Source organism: Pseudochaenichthys georgianus, chromosome 20 (assembly GCF_902827115.2).
Source record: "Pseudochaenichthys georgianus chromosome 20, fPseGeo1.2, whole genome shotgun sequence".
NCBI classification, from domain to species: domain Eukaryota; kingdom Metazoa; phylum Chordata; class Actinopteri; order Perciformes; family Channichthyidae; genus Pseudochaenichthys; species Pseudochaenichthys georgianus.
Window position 1 is genome coordinate 5,694,311 of NC_047522.1, and position 24,272 is coordinate 5,718,582.

The 24,272-nt window shown below is 40.6% G+C and overlaps 1 protein-coding gene across 2 annotated transcripts in view; it reads left to right on the forward strand.

The window, feature by feature from the left end:
• Positions 1 to 24,272, forward strand: part of col11a1a (collagen, type XI, alpha 1a) — a 66,890-nt gene that overhangs the window by 34,673 nt on the left and 7,945 nt on the right. For both annotated transcript variants that reach the window (XM_034108295.2, XM_034108294.2), the window contains exons 29-55: positions 346 to 399; positions 506 to 613; positions 741 to 794; positions 1,800 to 1,853; positions 2,269 to 2,313; positions 2,416 to 2,469; positions 2,644 to 2,688; positions 3,270 to 3,323; positions 3,908 to 3,961; positions 7,207 to 7,260; positions 7,577 to 7,684; positions 9,072 to 9,161; positions 10,047 to 10,100; positions 13,245 to 13,352; positions 13,477 to 13,584; positions 14,064 to 14,117; positions 14,283 to 14,336; positions 14,648 to 14,755; positions 16,665 to 16,718; positions 16,803 to 16,856; positions 17,038 to 17,091; positions 17,561 to 17,614; positions 19,605 to 19,712; positions 20,112 to 20,165; positions 20,334 to 20,387; positions 21,360 to 21,413; positions 23,669 to 23,722. In XM_034108295.2, coding sequence (XP_033964186.1) covers positions 346 to 399; positions 506 to 613; positions 741 to 794; positions 1,800 to 1,853; positions 2,269 to 2,313; positions 2,416 to 2,469; positions 2,644 to 2,688; positions 3,270 to 3,323; positions 3,908 to 3,961; positions 7,207 to 7,260; positions 7,577 to 7,684; positions 9,072 to 9,161; positions 10,047 to 10,100; positions 13,245 to 13,352; positions 13,477 to 13,584; positions 14,064 to 14,117; positions 14,283 to 14,336; positions 14,648 to 14,755; positions 16,665 to 16,718; positions 16,803 to 16,856; positions 17,038 to 17,091; positions 17,561 to 17,614; positions 19,605 to 19,712; positions 20,112 to 20,165; positions 20,334 to 20,387; positions 21,360 to 21,413; positions 23,669 to 23,722 — 1,800 coding nt within the window. The remainder of the gene's footprint in view (positions 1 to 345; positions 400 to 505; positions 614 to 740; positions 795 to 1,799; positions 1,854 to 2,268; positions 2,314 to 2,415; positions 2,470 to 2,643; positions 2,689 to 3,269; positions 3,324 to 3,907; positions 3,962 to 7,206; positions 7,261 to 7,576; positions 7,685 to 9,071; positions 9,162 to 10,046; positions 10,101 to 13,244; positions 13,353 to 13,476; positions 13,585 to 14,063; positions 14,118 to 14,282; positions 14,337 to 14,647; positions 14,756 to 16,664; positions 16,719 to 16,802; positions 16,857 to 17,037; positions 17,092 to 17,560; positions 17,615 to 19,604; positions 19,713 to 20,111; positions 20,166 to 20,333; positions 20,388 to 21,359; positions 21,414 to 23,668; positions 23,723 to 24,272) is intronic.

A 24,272-nucleotide genomic window follows, 5' to 3' on the forward strand; every position in this document is an offset into this window, starting at 1 on the left:
ACATCAATCTATTCCACATGCCTTTAATCAGTTGGTGCAGGTGCTGGAGAATATGTACATAAAGCACAGCTGAACTTAAGTCCCTGCACATGCTGTTCAACTCTCTGGCCAGCAGAGGGCAGCACCAAACCTCCACAGAGTGAACATGAGCAGGCTGAATTCTTAACAGATGTTCGTTTAATACAACATATCAGAACACTTCAGTAGTTCCTGCAGTTGGTAAATATTACAAAACAGTCCATGCTAAGTCTCTTGGTGGGAAATAAGCAAATGCCTCAAACCAAATAAAATGAAATAGCCCAACAATTACGGCATATGCAATAACTTATTTTTGTCTTGTTTTAGGGCGAGGATGGTTTCCCTGGTTTCAAGGGAGATATGGGAATCAAAGGAGACCGGGTAAGGAAGATCGTCTGTCATACAAATCTCTTTCCACGTGTCCAGTCAGTTCTGACACATGTGATGTCCGTACATCATCTTCATACTCTTCGTGTTTGTGTCATAGGGTGAGCTTGGCATGCTTGGGTCCCGTGGAGAGGATGGTCCTGAGGGTCCTAAAGGCCGATCTGGCCCCAACGGAGAGTCAGGTCCCCTCGGTCCTGCTGGAGAAAAGGTAATATAGCTCAATGACCAGGGATGATGGAAAGAATCATGTGTTTTCTTCTGAGTTGATGTTGTTGCTCTCATGGTGATTAAGTTGTGTTGCTGGGCTGATGTCTCGTGTTGTTAATGTCTCTCAGGGTAAACTGGGTGTTCCAGGATTGCCAGGTTATCCCGGAAGACAAGGACCTAAGGTAACTTACTACACTCTCACAACAATAGGGGATGTTTTTTTAACTAAATCTGCACTTGCACCTTGTCATGAAAAATAAACCATTGAGTACAGAGTGGCAGTCAAAGCAGACAAACGTTACATGCAATCCCGGAGAGAACGGCGGGATGGTGCTGATCTTTTGTGAAATACATATTTCACATCATGCTTTGATATGGCAATACTCAAACATGACAGTTTATGAAATGAAGCATACCTTTGAAAGATGGTGCCTTTAGTAAATATTGGTACCACTTTCTAATCATGCACAATTTCCAAAGTGTTTCTTTAGATCACATATTAAAGGCCATTATCAAATCAACGTTTGACAGAGCAACATTTTATAGACAATAACTCATTAAACATAATGCTTTCAACATTATTTGGAAGTAGGGATTTGTGGAATTATTACATTTGGAGGAAGTCATGGTTTGTCATTGATTGACTTTTTATTGAATGTCCCAAATGCAACCTGTGGTGAGGTGCTGCACAAGGGGTAAGCTGCTTTTTAATCCCCTGCTCACAGAGTTTAACTAAAGGCAAAAACATGTCACCTTGGCTTGTGTTTACAATGGTCTTACGCTAAGCCTTTTGTTTTTAAGTTCTCCTCCCTTTGAGTATGTGTTCGTGTGCTCATATTACTTTAGAGAATTTGCATGGCAAACTTCCTCTATTATGCCAACTTGATAAGCATTGTAGAAAAAGCTGGAAATGTGATTTTGATGCAAAACTTTCACTTAACAGGAATATTTAGGATGGGTTTAACAATTTAAAAAAGTACATGAAGATATTTTTTAGAAAACAAAATTAAGAAATCTGAAAAATCAAAGGCCATGGAAGTTACCGTGTCAAATAATCGCGGATAACCGAGGATCATACCTAACAATAGTGCCGACAATTACAGTATGAAACTTCATCATCATGCATGCCCTGACCGATCCAGAATCTGCTGTTACCCCTCCATGATAACTCCCTCTGTTATTGACAGGGCTCAAGCGGTTTCCCTGGGTTCCCTGGAGCCAATGGCGAGAAAGGAGCAAGGGTAAGAAAACACACACACTCACTGAAAATACACACTTTACTTGTTTCAGTTTCAAATTCACCACGCAATGATATCCCTGCACGAAAGAAAATGGATTGCTATAATAAAGGCACCTGTATTGTGTCTTGGCACAGAAAATAACAAAAACAACAATGTTGGGGAGGGAACAAAAGCTGTGGAAAGAATGTGCTCTCACCGAGTCCCTCTCCCTTATTTCTAGACGTGTAAAACTTGTTGCTTCAACACGATTTAAAAAATGCACGAGAAAATGATGTTGGTTTTGCATTCAACAGCAAACTATGACATTGCCTCTCTTGATTCACATTCGGAAAACTGTTAATTCATGGAGATAGTGAAAAAAAGGATCCTTTTCAAATGAATATCTAAAGGTGTTTTTCTGTTGGTTCTCTAACAGGGCACTGCAGGCAAATCTGGTCCAAGAGGCCAAAGAGGGCCAACGGTATGTATATCTCACTCTTGGATTATGTTATGTTATGATTAGTTAATATACCTTTTTTTGTTTTCGGGATTTTCTTTTGACTCTGTTGTTCTCTCGCTGTAGGGTCCTCGTGGGGGTCGAGGAGCCAGAGGTCCAACAGGGAAACCTGGCGCCAAGGTACAAGAGTTATACCACTCACAACAAAACTCACATTTTTAAATATTCCTTCAAGCAGAAATTAAACCATTTCTAAACAACGCTTCTACTGCTCCTATTATACTCCATGCTTAATACGTGTACTGTGAAAACACATTATTATTAGGTGATGATGGCTGTGTTTGTGTGTTTCAGGGTACATCAGGCAACGACGGCCCTCCGGGTGGACCTGGAGAGAGAGTAAGTCTATTATTCTGTTCAGGCCATTCAGTGTCTATCTTAAATATTTCCCTAATATCCCCATATTAATGACATGATGATGGTTTTTAGACTTCAACATATTATAAACTTTAAAGCGTAATATAAATTGATTTTAACAAACGTCTTTTGGATATGAACATCTCTGTCAGTTACACATTCCAGACATCAGCATATGTGTGCTGATGGGGATCCAACTTCTATCTCTTCTACCATTTCTCACTGGCATTGTTTATTTCAGCTGCTCTCAACCATCATTAGATTATTAAATGCACACATTAAATAAATAGCACTTCGATTGTGGGGATACACACATTAAAAACAATTCATATTTACTCATTCATTTGACATCCATGTGTCTATCGCAACCCTTCTGTCGCAACCAGTTTTGTTAGTTGATCAAACCTCACTTTGTACAGTAGGTGATACAATATGAGGAGTTCTCTAATGATTTGAGCTCAGGTTTTCAGTGAACATTTAGCAGTGTTTTGCTATGTTATCTTTTGCATCACTTTATTCTTTGTGCACCTCATATTCATCTGACTCTTTTTTGTGTTCAATAGGGGCCTCAAGGACCTCAGGGACCAGTGGGCTTCTCTGGACCAAAGGGCCCCCCTGTAAGTATTCCTCCTGCGTTCACACTTTACTCGAAGTGTAAAACCACTAGTACGGCTGTATGACCGTCTACTGTCTGCTCTTCCTACTGTTCCAGCTGCGGATTAGCTTAGTTTGCTACATTATTACATTTGAGAAGTTCATGGAGTGCAGTAATATATGGCAATAACCCTAATTCTGTGATGGGATCATTAGTTAAACTTTTAGTGAAGCAGAACCAATGTTCTCACTCCCCAGTCTAGGCAGGAGACAAGTGATCATTTCCACATATTGATTCAGGCTAGATTCATAGCTGGCTGTTAGCCCTTAGCTACTGATGTTGTTCCTTTCAACAGAACCTGTTATTTCTTCACTAGAGTCTTCCTGTTGTCTAACTATGACTTTGCCAATCTGAAAATGATGTTTGTAACTTGTTCTGTGCCTACAAAACATTTGCAATATACTGCTATAATAAATATGAATGCTTGGAAAAATGCAAGCAATAAAGCCAATTTCATACTGCTGTTATTCACTTCAGATATGCATGTATTTAAGATAAATGCACTTTGTAACTTACGAAGGGTGTGTTGTGAATTCAACCTGACAGGGCCCATCTGGAAAGGATGGACTGCCTGGACACCCCGGTCAGCGTGGAGAGACGGTGAGTCCTACAGATGCATTGCCTTGTTTGAGATGTCAGTCATCTCTGAGACTTCCTGCTGAGTGTAGAAAGAGAAGAACTACAGTTCAGCTAGAAACTCAATGAAACACAATGTATCACACCTGGACAGATTTCCACTGAAACAAATAGTACAAGAGTGTCATTTTAAATATGTTTTGAAATGTTGAATTATGAATCTCCTCACATTGCTCTAATCTTAATCCCACATACATTGGGTTGGTTTTGTGAATGGCTGGTACCCACTGCTATTTATGTAAACGTTTCCAACAAGACCATTTTTAGCTCTCATTCTTCAAATTGCCTTTCGATTGCAGGACAGACCTGATCCTTCCAATCAGTGGGCTGCACTGCAATTCAATCTCCCACTCTCCCTCTCCCACATCTTATCTCTGTTGCTCTTATATGCAGGGGATTACAATCACTGGTGCATCATCTCAGAGTGCAGGCCTTCCTCTTTAAGCAGAACTCTAAAGACAAAGCCCTTGTGAACATTGTCTAAGTCTATCTGCTTGTCTCTATTTGCACACACACACATGCACACACGCACGCACACACACACACACACACACACACACACACGCACGCACGCACACGCACGCACGCACGCACGCGCACACACACACACACACACACACACACACACACACACACACACACACACACACACACACACACACACACACACACGCATTCTCTCTGAGTAAATCCAGATGGCTCAGACTCCTATCGCATAGAGATGGACATGGGAAATGATCATTTTCAAGTGCAGCTTTTCCTTCTTATTACATTGGCAAGTTTACACATATGCAATAGAACGATGCTAAGCTAAGAGTGTCCAGTTGCAACAAGTTTTCATTGCTCTAAAATAATTGAGCAATAATACTGTAACCGAGGTAAACAATGGCAGTAGACACATTTGTTGCAGCTGCACAACACAGTGGTTCAGCAGTTTAAAGACTACAGTTATGAGCTTAATGAGAATAGGCTTTTTTTAACCTTAAAGTTTCAAAGCTGTTCATGAAGATGTATCGGTGCAAAGATGGCATTTCCCATGGGACATAAAAAAACAGAATCAAGTCCACATTTGAGTCTGTGAGCATGTCTAGTTGCAATCCCCTGTTTCAACTGCCACACCTCTGTACCTTGTATGCGTCAGTGAACCTTGGTTTGACGAGACTCAGAAGCAATACTGAAAGCTTGACAGGCCTCTATCATTAAAGCTCCCCTGTCCGCCTGCCTCTTCCCCATAGATACTGAATACCCCACACATGGCTGCTTCCCTGCCGTTGCTGCTATTCAAGCGATAACAATAGAGTCGTCATTAAGGTGTTACTCTAATGGCTGTAGATGTATGCGCTTATGAACATGCTCCACAAGTATCCAATATGAGAATAGATCACAGCAATAAAGACGCTCAAAGGCACACATTCCCGGCAACACAACTTGCATTTAAGGAAGGGCAAATAAAGATTTGAATTGGTGTCTCTGAATCAGGGCTGTGGCTGAACAGCCTGGCTCGAGGGTTGCCGTTGAATAAAACATTTCCACAAATCGCAACACAATGATCAATAAGACGGAAGTCATAAGTCAGCCAGGATTTGCCTTCGAAGCTTGGAAACTTTCTTGCTTGGTTTTAGGGTAATATTAAATGATATATAAATGCCTCAGTTAAAAAGTGGTTTTGTGTAAAGTGTGATGAATAATGTTTTCAAAAATCAAGTGGCAAAGTCAAACTGTCAGTGTGCACCCACAACTCTGACCTTGGAGTTTGATGTGCTTGCTTTATGCTAATCCCTTCCCATGTACTGTTTCACGAATGGATATCTACATGTTTCCATGCCTGGCATTACTCCAGCATTTAGCAACTTACATATGGCAGATAGGTCTCTATTAGACGACTACATGCGTGGTAAAGATACCAGTCCTTCCTTATCTTAATCCAATGGAGATTGGATTGTTTTTCACCCAGCAGACATAAATTCATTTGATTTGTGCTGCAGTGTTTGAGTCGATACTTGAGATGTTGAACTTGTATCGTTCTTGATTGGTCCGATTCCGCTGTTTACATTTGTTCACAAGGCACATCAACTATGGGCTTTGAATGTAAAGAGTGCAACAGACAAGATGCAAATGGGATAGTTGTCTGGATTTGTGCAGGTATGGCAACCCGATCACAGGTCTGTGGCCGAGAGCAGAGCAAGAGATGGCTCTTTGTTATTAGCAGTGTAGGCAGCCCTCTCGTCCCCATTGGAAAGGGGGATCACTCTTGTTGTCCTGAATTGGTTGGTGATCTTATTGCCAGCCCCTTGGTCCAGTGGCCAGACAAGTAATCCTGTCAGTTGTGCTTCATCGTTTGTGTCAAATATTGCACTTTTGTCTCCTGTCATGAACTTCATGAATGGGCATCCTGAAAGCTTGGTTTCATTGCAGCGAGAGACCGTTGCTTCCCTTTGTTTCTGTGCCTTCACTGGAGCTTGACTCCCTCGATATCATATTAGGGTTTGCAACAGAGAACTGTGCACGATGCGCTTCAGGTTTTATTTATTGTATTGCTCTTTGAAGCGGATTTGGTTATATCAAAGAGAAGATTTCTGACCACTAGTGTTATGTTACATTTAATAATCATGTCAAGGCAATTTAATTTTAATGGGATTTCTGAATTTAAGTTCACTTTGTTAACTGTTTTACATAAAACCCTTATCCAGTTTGATATGTTTATGCATAAGAAGGGTTTCCAAGCTGCACTGCAAAACTTTCAATCCCACATCTTTACTTGAGTAGTATATATATCTACATATACACTCCCTGATAAGTTGAACATACAATATCTACACACATACACATCTATATTCACCCATGTGTATACAGCCTACTGTACATACCTATGTACACCCTCTGACATATGCCCATCTCCCCCTAATGTCTAATCAATTAAAAGATCTCTGTTTACAATATATCACAATACTGTATGTTTGCCTTAAGGTAATTACCGGCCAGCAATGTAGTGTTATTAAATTAATCCCCTTTTGTATAATATACCCTTGGAACGTATTTTTACTACATTAAGCTATAGTAATACAAAGCCAAGACATATTTCCCTGATTATGAAACAAATTCCAGTGGAATCCCTTCGGTGTCTCTCCTTGGGTTTTAGTAGATTAACAATGTGCTTCCCTTTGATAGTATAAAGCCTTTAAATAACCCTTTGTAATGTTTCTCTCCAGGGTTTCCAAGGGAAAACTGGTCCACCGGGTCCAGGAGGTGTCGTCGGGCCCCAGGTAAGAGACCTTTATTATTGAATGAATACATTGAATTGACATCTTATCACCTGACATTGTTATCATCTTAAACAACTGCTTATTCTTTTGGAAAATCCCTGCAGCAGTACTAAAGTGGCTCAGACACATGTTTCTGTGTATTAAAACTGTAACAGCTTTTCAGGGCATTGCTAACATTCATAAATGTATGTACATGTAGAGCAAGCAGTGGATTGTATTGTGTTGGTGGTGTTGTGTACCAACGGCCCCAATGCAGCTATAACGGCTCTCGTTTTGATATTTTGAACTGCAAATGTACTGTGTTATGGCATCTTAGGGTCCAACCGGAGAGACAGGTCCCGTTGGTGAGAGAGGACACCCTGGACCCCCCGGCCCGCCCGGAGAGCAGGGTCTTCCAGGATCTGCTGGCAAGGAGGGAGCAAAGGTATGTTCAGTACTTAGAGCAGAAAAGTATTCCAAACAATTATTGTTCTTAAATGAATGCTCATTTGTGGTCTTAATAGTAGAGTGGGTTCAGATGTAGTTATTATCAGATTTTTCAGATAAACAGTACGGAGGTTGGCTGCAAGATGAACAGTTGCAATTATCGTACAGGATTCGATTCTGGAGATTGGCCAGCTGCTTTCACAAACAGTTATATTTCTGGTGTTCAATTCTAAATTCAACCCGGAAGTACACATCAGCAAACACCAGAGTCCCACCAATACCTTATGTACATGATTAGACTCTGGAAACATGGGGCATTCTCTTCCTGGCCAGCAATCGAGAGCCCATTATTAGCAGACATTATGTAAAAATAGGGCTGCTCCAAAAGAAGAAATAACTCCCAGAAGCACTCAGCCTGCCCTGATCATCCCCTCCCTCAAACACCCCGTCTTCTGCTTTCATTTTCTTCCCGTCTTCGCCAAGCAGACAGTTTAATCAAGTCTGTCGGCAACCTTCAAACCCTCTGCCACTCACAGTCCCACTTTCCTCCCCTCTCCATTCAGTCCTGTGCATCTGTATGCCAGGGACCCAAATCCTCTTGTACCTCTCAAGCCCACTCTACTCTGCCTCCATGTTTGCAGATTAGTCTGCCTGCCATTAAAGAAAGAAAGCCAACAAAGCCAAAATCAACCAAGAAGTAAACAAGGTTCCCATGCAATTACAGTATTACACTATCTCTAGAAGTTAGTTCAGTGTTTGTGGTGAGGGTTACGAAAGGTTGACATCATGTGTACAGTTGTAGAATCTGAACCAAGTTTTGCTTCCATGCTTTTATTGTCTTTTCTTATAGCAAACTCACTCTCTGCTCATTTCTGTCACAAAATATCTTTGTGCTTTTGATGTCAGTCACCCTTGATATATTACACTTTTGTTTAGATTTTTTTATCCTTTAAACAATAAATATTGTTTTATATATATTATGAAACATTTTAAACACAATTCTGTCTCTAGATTGGAGTTTTGAGGCTAAAATCTGTTCATGTTATAGCTGATTCTGTAAAAGCAATACCAGCTTGGTTGAGACTTGTTGACCGAGTGCTGACTGTTTTTGAATCCACAGAAAACACACATATCTCAAACTAACTGCGGCTAATGGCCCATTGAGATGGATGTCAGCTACAAAACAAACATACTTCTGTTCCTGCTGGGATGTATAAAGCCATTCGTATACATTATATTATAATCTATAATCTTTTTATTTTTTTTGAATTCCCTCTAGCTAATCTCCAAGCTTTATATTGTAGCAATTAATTCCACTCATGGAATAAAGCAAGTACATTTAAGTACACACATTCTAACACAAACATGTGTGTATCTGTGTAAAGGGAGACCCAGGACCCCAGGGATCTGCTGGTAAAGACGGACCTCCCGGCCTTCGAGGCTTCCCTGGAGAAAGAGGTCTACCTGGCGCCACGGTAAGAGCTACACTTCACCTGAACCTATTTCCCCCTCCATGTGTTTGCTGGTAGAAAGTGACAGAACATTGCTACATAACAAATAACCAGCATCTATCTCGAGCCATTCACTTCATTAGAAACAACAGCCCTGGAATTCACTTCTAGCAATCAATCGGGTTCAGAGGAAACCCAAAGCGACATCTGACAAATGAACAGGCGTGCCTATGCATCGCTCCACCAACACTGACACCACTGTTTATACCGCCACAATGCATCATGGGCCGCTATTATAGAAGTAGGGAATAGTCGGTTAGAGATCCATTTGCAAAGAATGTCGCTGGTTTAGGTCAACAACTTAAATTGTTCTTAATTCAGTGCCAACCGTTTTTTAGGGGACGGCAAAGTTATTATTTACATAATAAATTATTAAGTGGGAAATGTTAGCATTAGACTGAGGTGTTTGGAAATGGATAGACTGTGGAGGGAGGGTTTTGCTGCCTGCATCCTCAAGGTCAGGGAGACTGCAGGCCAGCAGCACTACTGATTGTTTCCTCCCATTGGAATTGACTTCAGCACCCAGCCACAGCCAACAGAGACCCATTACCCATACTGCCATGTGCTCTTTTGTGGTCCACTTGGGAGCTACACATAGATACACACAGGCATGAACATTGGCATTACAAATCATTCCAGAAATCACAAATTATACACACATGTGCATGTACACATTCACAATTATTTTGTCTGGCTAATTCAACAAAGTAGTAAACAAAGACATACAGTCCAGACTGGATTAGTTTAAGAGATGTTTAAATACAGAGCAACACTGTAGAAAGAATGCGCGGTGAATGTAACACCGTTTTCAAAAGACATCTCATGTGAATGATCCCTTCTGTTCCTCAGGGCCCTGCAGGTCTGAAGGGAGGAGAGGGGCCCCAAGGTCCACCTGGTCCTGTTGTAAGTATACTTTTACCTGAGATCTAAGTATCTTCTTTCCTCTCCGTCTTGTTTTTTTCCTGACATATAATATTTATTTTTGTGATATTGCGTAGCGTGAAGGCTTGTGCTTCATGTTTCAGTGCAGCCTGCATATGCCAAGCACCAGAGGGCAGTTTACATCATCAGACGAAAGTTTTGAAGCTGCCTCTTATTTCCCATCTTTATACTTGCTTTTCATTTATGATTTATGATTTAATTAAACCTTTATTTGATCGACTAAGCCCCTTTAAGATTAGAAAAAAAAAATGTCACACGGGATATTTTAGGAAAACTTGTGAACAGAGTTATATATATATTTTTTGGATTATTTATTAATCTTAAACTTCAATTGCCCCAGGTAAGATCTGGTTAGCTGCATGCTCTTTCTTAGCTGGACAGTGTTGTACATTTATGAATTCAGACACTCACACATTCTTGTCTTGTCCTTTATGGAAATGCACTGTCGCAGCTGTTAAATGCCTTGCCCAAGATCATCACAGCTGAAACTCAAGTAGATAAAGGAGAGCCTCTGACTTTTCAAATCCAGCAGGTATTAGAAGGTAAATAAGATCAGTTAAAACTGCAGCCACACTAGCATTAGAGTCAGACAATGACATTTCAGACATGAGAGAAAATCAAACTTAGGTCAAAGAAAATCCATTTAGTTGTGTAAATTAGTCAACTAAGTACATGTGTAGTAAACATCAACTCATTAAGCCATCATGGTCACGTAATCAGTGTGTGATTTATTAATTTTCCAATGAAAGCATCACCACATGTCATCTTGTCCCAATGCACACAGCGATTTGTCGTAGGAGCGATCATCCGAAAGACAATCTGAGTATCAATGCTGTCTGCTCCATTGCACTTTGGAACACAGAAGCAGACCCAAACAAACACATACACAACATCACCCCCACAGCCACACGGTGAGTCAGTGGCTAGTCATCCCCGGTGTTGCTCCTACACCTGCCTCGCCCGTCGCAAAGGCTGACTCGTGGCATGTTACGCCTGCTGTGTTCATATTTCTCAGATTGTCACAGAGTCTCTAGAGGTTCTTCACAAAACCCATCGGTATGGTTAGCATGATGCGACGGGCTGCTGCTGTCAAAATAGATTGATTTTCTTTTCATTCTTAATCGTGCTGTTGTTGTTTTTCACACCTATCCATGTATTTGTATAACAACAGTCAAATCTCAAAACACCAGCTGCTACACTTATGACACAATATGAAAAGACATGTTATATCATCAAATCGGCCCCAATTGAAGTTTCAAATGTTATGTTAATAGGATTGTGTTCATGGAAAACGGTGCGTGTATTGTGTTTAATGTTCTGCTCAGGATATTCTCTAGCACTTAGATGTGCATCAATATCTTGATTGAACCTTTTGTTGATTCATTTAGCATCAATTATTATTGGACTCGTAAAATACTACAACACAATTGATCAAAATTCCCTCTACATTCTTTACTGTTCATTGGTGCTCCCTTATTTAAGTTACTGTGCAGAGGTTTGGGGCAGTAATTATAAAACTACAACACAATCCCTATTTATTCTACAAGAAAGAGCAATAAGACTTATTAAAAATGTCGGCTATAGGGAGCATACAAACCCATTATTCTTAGAGCTAAACATTTTAAAACTGTCAGATCTTGTTGAATTCCAAATTGCACAAATCAGGTTGAAGGCAAACAACGTTCAATTACCTGGGAAGATTCAGATATTGTTCAATGAAAGACAAGGGAGTTATTATTTACGTGGTTCATTTATATTCACTAATGTTAGGGTGCGCACAACAAAGAGAAGTTTTTGTGTTTCTGTTTGTGGGGTGAAGATCTGGAACAATTTGAGTGAGGAGCGAAAGGGATGTCCAAACATCAAACTATTTAAAAAGGAACTGCTAAACCATAACTGTTTATATTCTTGTTTTGTATTCTATTTATAAATTTGTGTTTGTATGAATTTGTGTATGTACATATATATATAAATATATAGAGCCCATTCTCCTAACTTGCCTGTATATATTATATGAATGATTATATAAATTATTCAAGGTTAAAGTATACATTGATATTGTATGTTAACATATATTAAGATGTAAAAAGAAAAAGAAAATTAGAGAAGGGAGAAGTAACGGACGTGTAATTAGCTAAGGCTTTGTTGTTTATTGATATCAGACAATGATACTACAGATTATTCAATTATTAATTAAGTATTTCGTTTTGTTATTGCATTCATTTGTATAGTACTGTATCATGTCTGTATCATCTTTTGCTTCATTTGTATTTTCTTTGGTTTTACACGCTCGAAAAAAAACAAAAAACTAAACTAACTAAACAAATAAGTAACCTGCACACAAACGTTAGTTAAATATTTGTTTTTTAATTTTATATATCTGTCATTGAGACATCACGACCGTCGCCTCCCTCACTCTTCTGCATAAGTGAATACAGGTGTTATCAGCACTTGTTGCACTGTAAGGTGCCTTACACTGTAGAGTAGAAATAACAGGGTTACACCAGTTTGAAGATTGTTGTCAAGCTGTGTTTCCTCAAGGCTTTTTTATTTTAAAAGAAAAACCTTTTCACGATAGCAGTGTAATTCACTTTGCTAGCACGCAGCCTTTGCATGAGGAGAATGCATTTATTATGAACATTAACTAAATACATTGAATAAATACTTTGATATAACTGTACAAATGTGTACATGTATAAATGTACATTGAGATAATTGAGTGCATCAGAGATACAAAAAAATGTAGAGTGTCTTTCACCGTCATGTCTTATGGATTTAGGCGTATCTGAGTACTGATACACGGCATCAGCCTCTTTCATCCAGAAATGCATTTTCAGCAGCCGCAGCGAGCTGCTCAGAGAGCCACCAAGATGCCGGCTCCCGAGAGCAGACAATGCTGGCTGCTTTTAAGAACAGCTTTCTGAGAACTGAAAAGCCACCTGTTGTTTTCTCAGTATTTTTCTGAAAAAAGAGCTTTGTGTGTGTTTTCATGTGTGTGAGTTGATCCATTAGCACGGGGACCTTGTGGGTTGTGGCTTTGTTCAGAATACTTATATTTAGACTCAGGCTAACAGAACTATAACCCTCTCTTTCTCACACTCACAGGGTTCTTCTGGTGAAAGAGGTCCTGCTGGTACGGCTGGTCCAATTGGCCTGTCTGGCAGACCTGGCCCTCAGGGTCCCCCTGGACCTGCAGGAGAGAAGGGAGCACCTGTAAGTATTTATTTCTTTGCTACAGTGGCCAACAACACATCTTTCTGTTATCGAAAACGTGTTTGTGTTCTGCTGTGCTAGGTGTTTCAAGATATAATTAAAACAAATGTATTTGTTCACATAGGGTGAGAAAGGGCCTCAAGGTCCTGCTGGTCGTGATGGTGTCCAGGGTCCTGTTGGTCTGCCCGGACCTGCTGGACCTCAGGGTCCACCTGGAGAAGATGGTGACAAGGTCAGTCCCCCACACTCACCCACCACATCTTATTGGCCCAGTTACAACTTCTTTTCCATTGCAAACTGAGACTAGTTTAAGGATGGAACCAGATTGCCAATCAATCTTCATCCCCAAGTTCACACGTTCCATCTGCATGGGAAATATGTCTCTATCACTTTTGCCTATCCATCTTCATAACCAAATGTGCCAAACACAATTAGACGAGATGTTAAAGTGAAATACTGTTGCTCGTTCCATCTGCTGTAATAATTATGCCCCTGCATGTTACTTTATGGCATTCTACTGAGCTGCATTCTCTGAGGACTTTAACGATGCAACAAAGTGGACAGTAATAATCTCACATTTCCATATTTGTGCCTTCAACCAGGTATAGCTGCAGATATTGGTTGTTTTTGTAAAGCTGTAGTCTTTTTTTCATAAGTTGTTGACATTTGGAAAAGAAGTGAATCTGAGCTGAGTGTGTTTCTCTTTTCCAGGGAGAGGTTGGAGAGCCCGGTCAGAAAGGAAGCAAAGCTGACAAGGGAGAACAGGTGCGTTTTCGGAAGTCCATTTATTCCTTGATAGATAACACACAAACAATTAAGTAGTTTGTGGTGTTACAGATTTCCTTAAGAGATGCCTAGTTACAGAACCACACACTTAACCCAATGCATAATTGTTTTACATTAGTGTAAACTTTTCTTGTTTGTGTTTAGGGTCCTCCTGGCCCATCTGGTCTCCAAGGTCCCATAGGTGCACCAGGTCCTGCTGTAAGTACAACTGTCCGAAATACCTGATTGAATGTATGATGTCTGCAGCATCACAAACAGAAAGACCTCTAAAATGAAAAATGTTTTTCCTGATTGAGACCAGACACTTTTGAAGGTGTCTTTTGTGTTATATTGTACACACACATTGTAATGACTATTTGAGTAATTGCATGCAACTCCATCTTTGCCAACAGTGCTTTGAAAGCGTGTAGAAGGACATATTTGTTAACAACACATGAAAATGCATGAACTGTTAAACCTGAGAGGAATGGACCCAGTGAATGTGTGTGTGTGTGTGTGTGTTTTCGAAGGGAGGTGATGGAGAGCCTGGTCCCAGAGGTCAGCAGGGTATGTTTGGACAGAAGGGAGATGAAGGTTCCAGAGGTTTCCCTGGGCCTCCTGGTCCCATTGGTCTGCAGGTCAGTACCATTCAAACATTTGCTGATATATTAAACTACAGTTATCTACTATGGATGATATGTTTGAACTGCTTTGGAATAGCATGCTCTACAAAAAATCACCCGTTGCAATGAAAGCACTAGCTGGTTAAGCTGGTCAACACCTACACAGTATGTAGTATACTTTTTGATCAGATCTTTGGTGCGTTGTGTATGTTGACCAAGCTAATAGCCTCAAAGATTCCATCTGCTGCCTTTATTTCCTGCCAACACCATCTACTGATGCCACTTCAGAAAAAGGCATGATAATCTGTGCTACATTTTGCTTTTTGATGTTATAAGCGTAAGGTAAAGTAGGCTCTACGCAACCAAGGATTTAGTTTAAGCCCCACTGAAAAAGCTAAGGTTAAAAAGAAATAGAACAACTTAATGTACACAAAACCAATCCATGCTACAACTCGGCTTAATTATGTTTTGTATCATTGTAATAATTATCTAACGAGATAGGTCTTTCCCCTCTTTAGTAACCCATTTGTTAGTAATTATCGGTTTTATAAGTAATCAAAGCTAAAAACCTTACGAGTTTACTGCAGAGATTTGGGTCTTGATGAAATTACATAAACTACTGTTCATCCTTCCAAGGAACTATCCTATCTCAGCAGGATTGTATTTAATGGACTTTTAATTGAAAGTCATTTACTTCCCATAGCTATTCCATCAATTGTGGGGATTGACCTGCTCCAATAGTCAGTTCCTCATCGAGCACATTCACCATGCTGCATAATTAGTAGCGCGACTAATGATCTAGGACTGGGGCGACCTTTCCACAGTTGAGATTTCTTACACTTTTTAGTCCCCACAGAAAATGCTTGCAAACAGGGGCATGTCAAACAAAACGTTGATGTATAGCAATGCACATATACACAAACTGCCAGCGTATAGGAATGCATTTTCTGATATCCTCCCTAGCAATCATACACCTTACACTAATGACAAATTGCTTCTGAATTAAAAACAGACACGCACACAGAAGGTGAAACAGGGTACAGCTATTTAATCAAGGCAATTACTGGAAGAAATGTCAGGGATCCAACACACATATGAGGTCTTGACCAAACGGCTCATTTCCCATGCATGAGTGAGCTACATCTATGTCTGCACCTTTTGTGTGAAGATGAAACCTTTACTGACTAGAAAGGAAAAGCAAACAGTCTTGTCTTACATGTCAGCGGAGCATTTTAGAATAAAACAATCCCCCCTTTGCCTGAGATAAGGACGCTTAAACCCTGCTGACATCCAAATGTGAACATTTCAGACACATAACTGAGTTCTTCACTATCAAAAGATATTTCAGAAAGTCTGGTTACATTTGGCTTGTCAATGCATGGCATGCTTGCCCTTCTATGCCTTGTGTCTCATTCAAATAGCTATTTGATATATGTAGTATATGTGCTAGGGATACATATTGAGATGACTCCTTGTGTCATCACTGAATTGCACTGCTCCTTATTAGGTTAGTCCTCTATTCAGTTTGTCTGCCCAACAGTGTCTGTTTTGTAAGGTCTCTGGTTTAGTTCATCTAGTAGGACTTGTTCTTGACCTTGCTCAGGATATATTCATTGAATATGTTATTGAACAGATAATAGGACTAGACTGCAGCTAAAACATGGATTCAAAATGATTCATTTATGCATGTTCTGGCCCACGGAGGTATCACACATATCAGTGTATCACTTTATTCCCACAGTCAAATCAAATTAGAAAAATGAATATCAAGCCGTTACAGCTGATGTTAGTTCATTTAACAGCAGCAAAACAACCATCAATCAATAAGATAACAATTGCTTATTCATCCAACAGCATCTTGTGCTCATATGATGATTACTTTCTTTACTGATAGTACAACTTTCTTTGTTTTTGTTATCCTCAGGGGCTTCCTGGGCCTCCTGGTGAGAAGGGAGAGAACGGTGATGTTGGCCCCATGGTAAGACACTCCTCTGCTTCTTGCAAACACTTCAATTTACTTTAATTGTTTAATGCACTTTAAAACCACTGTTTTTTTCTACAGGGCCCTCCCGGTCCCCCTGGTCCCAGAGGTCCTCAGGGTTCTAGTGGAGCTGATGTACGTATGGCAGACAACGTGATATAATAGTACCTGTTGTGTTTAAGACTGTGACATAATGTTAAACACATCATTAGTGGCAATAGCTCACCTATCTTAACTGGTCTTACCTGGATATCATCAAGTGTACTCCACTACCAAATGGAGGATGACTCATCTCTTTCTTCATTTCCTGCTGCAGGGTCCCCAAGGCCCTCCAGGTGGTGTGGGCCCCATGGGATCAGTTGGCGAGAAGGTAAGAGTCACAACTATAGCCTGCCTGACGTGACGTTTGTCAATGAGACTGAAATACTGCTGGCCAACTAATTCCAGCCCCCTTTGTTACTGCCAGCAGTCTTTCCCTTTATAGACCCAGGCTTTCCGTCTGACTTAGTGACTTAACCCTAGTAATGTCCGTTTTACAACACAAGATTGGTCCATTTGACTGCAGGCTATAAATGCTTAATGCCTTACCATGTCAATTTAAATGAGTCTGGAATATGATAAATGAAGGGCTTCCAACTCTTAAAAGGGCTTGAATACAGCTCCTGTATCAAATGCTGTAATAGTAAAGTTATATGACTGTCTTTTGTTGATATGGATTACTGTATGGAGAACTATTTCAGCAAATAATGTAACTTTTAAAAATACTTCATGTGAATTTGCAACTCTCCATGTGAAGGGTAAAGGTTTCTTTGTCCAGACTGACATTTGTCTAACCACAGGGCGAACAAGGTGAGGCCGGAAACCCAGGACAACCCGGAGAGGCTGGAACTGGGGTGAGTGAGATTGTTTGTGAATCTGGATATGTGTTACAGGAGTAACTAATGTGTGTGTTCCTTTAAGTATGTGTATGCCATCATGATTATGTGTGTGTGTAGGTAGCTTATCAACACGTATGACGTTTTTTTAGGCTTTAACATACCAATCACCCTTAGCATGATTATTTACAGAGCCTTTCTTTATAAAAAAGTACCTTGTCTTTATTCTACAATACTTAAAAGTACACCCTACTAAGGTTGGTAACATGTTGTGTTGCTGCAACAAGGTAGTAAACAGTATAAGCAACAACAGCAATATACATTTGAAGTTTATCGCCAGGAAAACAGAAGCTTAATGGATAGCTTAAGGCAAATATAGAGCAAAATCCAATCTGACGAGAAGGCTTTTTTTCTTCGGTGTGGCACTGTGTATTCATCACACTGAAAGTAATTTCTCCTCACATTGGGGCTGGTAGTTCATCTCAGCATGACTCTTCTGCTTTGCACACCATGTCCACATGGCCTGCCAAATTGAGTCTCTTCCCAGACTCTTAAGACATAATTACCAGGAGGATACGCTGTGGTGCTTCTGTCCTAAAGAACAATGATTGCAACAACACACCCTATTTGTAGAGCTTTAAGTTGTACCCTATTTCGATAGCCACAATGGTGCAGAAGTGAAGGATATACAAAGGTGTGTTACTCCGCTTCAATACCGTGTTTGTAGATTGTTCGTATTAGTGTTTGTTATGGTGATTGCCAACAAAGTAAACAATTCTAAAGATTGCATGTTAAGTACCATATCCAGGTGCTTGCTTATGTAATTGCCCCACAGATATTTATTCGATTCGCTTTTTTAACTTTTACTAATCATCCATCATTGATGGCTGTGTCATTTATCATTATTGGAGTACAACAGCAGATTGCAAATATGGCCTATCTCCAGTGGGAGTGGAGCATGATAACAATCATTCATAATGTCCCCTGCTACAGTAATTTCCCAGCAAACGGCTGGTGTCATTGACATTGCCAAAGTCAGTGTGCAGCTTGAGTCTCAATCAAAAGTACAGCCCAACCCATAGCCTTTCACTTATCCTTAAAGTCATTCTGCATTGAAGTGTTTCATTAAGTGCTAATGGCATTGGGACAGTAATTACTCAATAATTCCTAACTATACAATTGACTGGAGACATCATTAGTGGGTGCATTAAATACTACTCACAAAAAGAAATGTTATAATAATAATAATAATTCCTTGCATTTATTATAGCGCTTTTTCCAGTGCTCAAAGCGCTTTACAGATACACATTACACACATATGTTTTATACATGCAATGGTCACTGTGGACAATACCCACAGGAGCAAGTTCAGGTGAAGTGTCTTGCCCAAGGACACACCGGCTTTACAGACGCAGCAGCGGCGGGTTTCACCCCTTGATCTGATGATCATTGCACAGCGCACTGCGTCACACCGTCCATCTTCACGCCTCGAGGTCATCGAGGCGCTTTTACAAGTACACATTAGTATTATACATGTACTGTGGACAATACCCACAGGAGCAAATCCGGGTGAAGTGTCTTGCCCAAGGACACAACGGCCTGACGCAGTGGCGGCGGGAGCGGGTTTCGAACTGGAGTTCCCCAGCACTCCCCCTTGATCTGATGATCGGATGCACAGACCACTGCGCCACCCGTCCCCTCGTCCCCTTATGACTCATTTGACGATTTGACACAATATAACAATACATTGCTATGCTTATTCCCTTCATGCATAATACAAAACAACTGTAACATCATACCTAAGAGCTCATGCAGCTGAAAAACGCCTTATTCAACATCAGCAGTGTTGCGGTCCTCTGGCACTCACACTGATATCCGCTTTGAATCCAACATTCTCTCAGCAGGCTGTGTCCACACATCAGTTTTTACCCAGTTCAGTGTAGACTATTATTGCGGCCTCCTGTGGTGCTGTACTGATGAATGTCCTCTTTTACCCCCCGCTACGTAGGGGCCTAAAGGCGAGAGAGGAGAGAAAGGAGAGTCTGGCCCCTCTGGATCTGCTGGACCTGCCGGTGCCAAAGGACCCCCTGGAGATGACGGTCCAAAGGGCAACCCTGTAAGTCTGCCAAATACTCTCACAATCAGCAAAGAGTGTTTTCCAGCGCGCAGACGAGCATGCTCAAATACACTGCTTCGAGTAAACCTCCCTCACCAGCCTTGAATCCGGCAATTTTATCCTAGAACATATTCAAGAGCTAAAAAGCCTTTTAATTGACAGAGTTTATATTTTATGCCGCACGGTAATGGAATGCGAGGGGGGCTTTTTCTCATGGATTTGCAACATCATCATTAAGTCCATCAAAGTGCCTTCAATGGTTGTCATCAGGTGCACCTAGAATACATTACTGTCTTCATTACTGACATTTCCTTAATCCCAATGTTCAGGGAAATGAGGTCTCAATTGCAGCGCCTCAGGTTACTAGTGCCACTCTGATGCATTCCTTTTCTCTGGCAGGGTCCTGTTGGATTCCCAGGAGACCCTGGTCCTCCTGGAGAAGCCGGTGTCGCTGTAAGTATGAAATATTGTAGTCATATTTCCTTCATACAGGCTCATGTATGCAATTTTTCGTATTGTAAATGATGTTAACTCCATTATTGGAGCATTATGATATCTAAGGTATAAGATAAATACTTTGATTGGCATACATTATCTAACCAGCACATCCCTCTCCTACAGGGAACTGATGGAGAATCAGGAGAGAAAGGAGATGATGGGGAGGCTGGACAGGCGGTAAGTTGATTCTTCACACATATTTGGCACCTTGTATGGTTCAGTTAAGGGACGCTTTACAAACACCTTATATAATGTAACTTTCATAATATTCAGCTACTTTACCACTGTGTATAAATATTTACATTTGACATTATTTTTATATTAAAGAAGTCCACCAACAGTGGACTGCAGTGATAGCTGTTATCACATCTAGTCAGTAAAAAATGAACACTGCAGCGTTTTAATTCATGATATTTAGTCCATACTCTGGGGAGTAAGGTAAATAGACTTATCTGCTTTGCAGATTCATCAAATGTAATTAGAAATAAAAGCCAGTGATGTCCTGGCTCTGTGCAAAGCGCTATGATTCACAACTCTCAATTAACATTCATGAATGTAAATGAGCCTTTATCAATGCCAGAAACATATAAACCATTGAACATGAATGCTACATATTTCAATTTTGAATGAATGAATGTTCATGAACTCTGATTGAATTCTGAAATGGAAAACAGTGTTTAGAAAGGTATATTAAAATCTGATAAATGTTGTATAATGACACGGTGCTATTTAAGAGGAAACCATATCTATCCTTGAGTTATTTGTAATTAACATGTAACTGTGTCCTATCAAACAGCTGAATAACGCTGCCTACCAAACATTTACAATGCGAATGATAAAAAAGGGTTTGATTGCTTGCAATTACCTCACATAATTGGAAGAGAGTGTGTCAGGAAGCACAGTATGTATCATTTCAGGCCGTTAAGTGCCTCGTCCAACTTTGAGTTTTGGCTCAACTCTTCTGGACGATCCTGGCTGAATATTCCCCAATGTCAATATGTTCTCTTTGTTTTGTCCTTTTGGCAAACAAATGGGAGCTTTAGTGAAGCATGCTGCTCAATACAAATTCATATCAGCACTGACTCATTTGCTAACACAACTTGTGTCTGTGTCTGTAATAGCATCCTCCTTTCTCTTTCATGTTTTCAGGGACCTCCAGGTCCATCAGGAGAATCTGGCCCACCTGGACCACCTGGCAAAAGAGTAAGTGTGATGCCATCAAAACATCCCAAGATAGACCATTGTGTCAATGCATGAGTGTGTTGTTTTGATATCAAATCTCTTGCTCAGTCTTATTCAGTCAAATCTCCTTTCAACAGTGTTGTAAACATTATTGTGTGTATTTGTTGGCATTGTACTCTGGCTCTTTAGCCAACAGACCGGTATCCCACTTTGCTTTATAACAACATCTCATCAACCGCTCAATCTTGGCAGAAAAGCAGGAGAGATTCATTTTCATTAAAAGTGGAGTGGGGAAACAAAGTGGAAGATTTCAGGGGTCAAGGCGTTGCGCTGTCTGCAAAATGAATCCCCCTTAAAGCCTGTTGAGAAATGGATGGCAGGATGTGAAATTCATGAATCTTTTTTTTAGCAAGAAATTGAAAAGGCTTTCCAAAGTAGCTGGAACAAAAGAGCCCTGGGTCCAAACTCATTACGCCCTTGTGGCTGTGGGAAGAAAGCGAGAGAGATGTACAGCAAGTCTGACACAATATTGATCCGTGGCTGCTGGACCGACAGTCAGAGCAAAACAAAGGCATTACATGGACCAGCTAAAGTTGTTAGGAGGCTATGGAGAGGGGGGGACTTTGGGATCACCCACTTCTGATGTGATTTTAAAAGGAAAGTGGGTTATACTTTATTTCTAGGTTATTAGGTTAGTATTTCCAAAGTTATAAAAAGCAAGTTAGGAGAAAAAACTAAGATTTTACCAAATTAAAAGTGTATGTTTATTTGATGTTTATTCTCTCTGTATGTCATATTACATTATGAGTTTGAGATAACTGAAATCAAAGCCAGTAAGCTGCTTTTTGAATGCACACATCTGAGGTTGAACATTAACATATTTCCAATATGCCGTGAAGCTCCAAGTCCACATGAAAATGAGCTGCTATTCTCCCGAATTTGAAAGAAAAGTCACTATCTCAAATGACTGACTGCATTTCAAAGAAAGACTCCAAGGCTCAGTCTAATGGGAGAAAAACATGTCATGCATTTTAAAACCGGGGTTGATTGCTTTTCTAATGTGCCCAACGACATTTGCATTCTGAGTATTTAGCATGGTATCAGCACATGCTGCAGCTAAATGGCCAAGGGATTATGGGAAGGAATAGGGCTTTTTTTATCACTCATAGGTCTTTAATCGCTTAGGGGAAAAAATAGGACCAAAGATGAATCCTGCTGCTCCCGAGAGGTGGTTCTCTAGAATACAAAATTCTACAGCAGGAGTTGTTTAGGCAACCTCAGAATCTGTCTTCTCAGCATTCGGCCTGTAGGAATACAATGCAACAATCTCTCTCAGCAGCACAGCCTATGATTCTGAATAAGTCAATTTAGCATAACAGCCAATAGTATTCAATCTCATTTGCTAATGCCTTAATGCTTAAAAATGCATTAAACTTTGCTTCATTAAAAAGTAATTAGTCTTATCTGGCTTTAATTCTACTACTTAATTGTTTAACCTTTTATCCATAGCAATTGTACGCACTTAAGACACACCTGATGCTGCAGAGCCGACCAAAAGGCGCTCTCGCAACCTCGAAAAGAGAATGCCCCTACACAAAGACGTTAGCTGCATTATATCATTGAGATGGCTCTTTGGGCTGATCAAGAGCCTGCCTCTTCCCCACCTCTAAGAGGCACACATCAGAAGAAGATGAGAGCTCCAACACAGGAGGCGAGCCTACATTATAGACTCTCAGTCAGTAGCACTCAGGCTTCAGTCGGCCAAAGATGAGAGTGGAATCTGGATGAAGAGCGGTTCTGAAGATGGACGACTGGAGGTGGAGCTCACCAGACAGACAAGACAACCTGCCAACCCATGGCATGGCTGGAGACGGCTGTGTGTGTTTCCTGTGTGTTTTCACACATGGCTACGTCTTTTAGGGCAGACAAAGGCATGTCCAATCATTCAAATCGATCTTCAAATCACTCAAGGAGTGCACATTGGATCATTGCCCTGTTCAGAAACAGCACCCACCAAGTATTTACCAGGCAAGCTATATATTTAAAAAATAAACTGAAATGGCAAGAGGCTCCCGAGATGACCTTACAAAATATCTATTGGTGATGATCATCCCTTGTTAGGGATAATGAAACAAAATACTAACCGATGAATAGAGTTGTGTTTTCTTCTCTGAAATATTGTGAAAGGTCAATGATGAACATTTACTTGTTGTACGGTCTTGGACAGTCAGTTTGTGTTGATGCTGTGTTGACATGCAGTGTCCTCTCCTCCTCAGGGACCCCCGGGAGCTGCTGGTTTAGAGGGCAGGCAAGGAGAGAAGGGCACTAAGGTAACCAAATCAATTCATCCTCCGCACAGTAGAGTCCTCTCAGCAAGTCCCCCATCTACCCCCCTCACCGTACCCACGGTGTTCCCTCTCTTGAATTAAAAGTGCTAAAATATCAAAGTCATTTAACCCCACACCGCCCCCCCGACACACACACACACACACACACACACACACACACACACACACACACACACACACACACACACACACACACACACACACACACACACACACACACACACACACACGCATTAGACAGTTATGTATGGATCCAGCCTATTTAAATAAAACTAAGACACCCTTGTTTCTTCCATTGTACTGTAACTTTAGTTCTAGTCTAACAAAAAGGGGCCCTCAGATATTCAGAGTTATCATATTTATGTGTGTCTATATCAGAGCCTAAATAAAGTTTTCCTGAGTCAACACATGTTTTAAATAACTTACTGGTTTCATCGTCTCGATCTATACATATGTTCTGTTGGTTGGTGCATAAGCTCAATCAGACATACCCAGCTGGTGCATGCTGAATATATTCAACTGACTACACAAA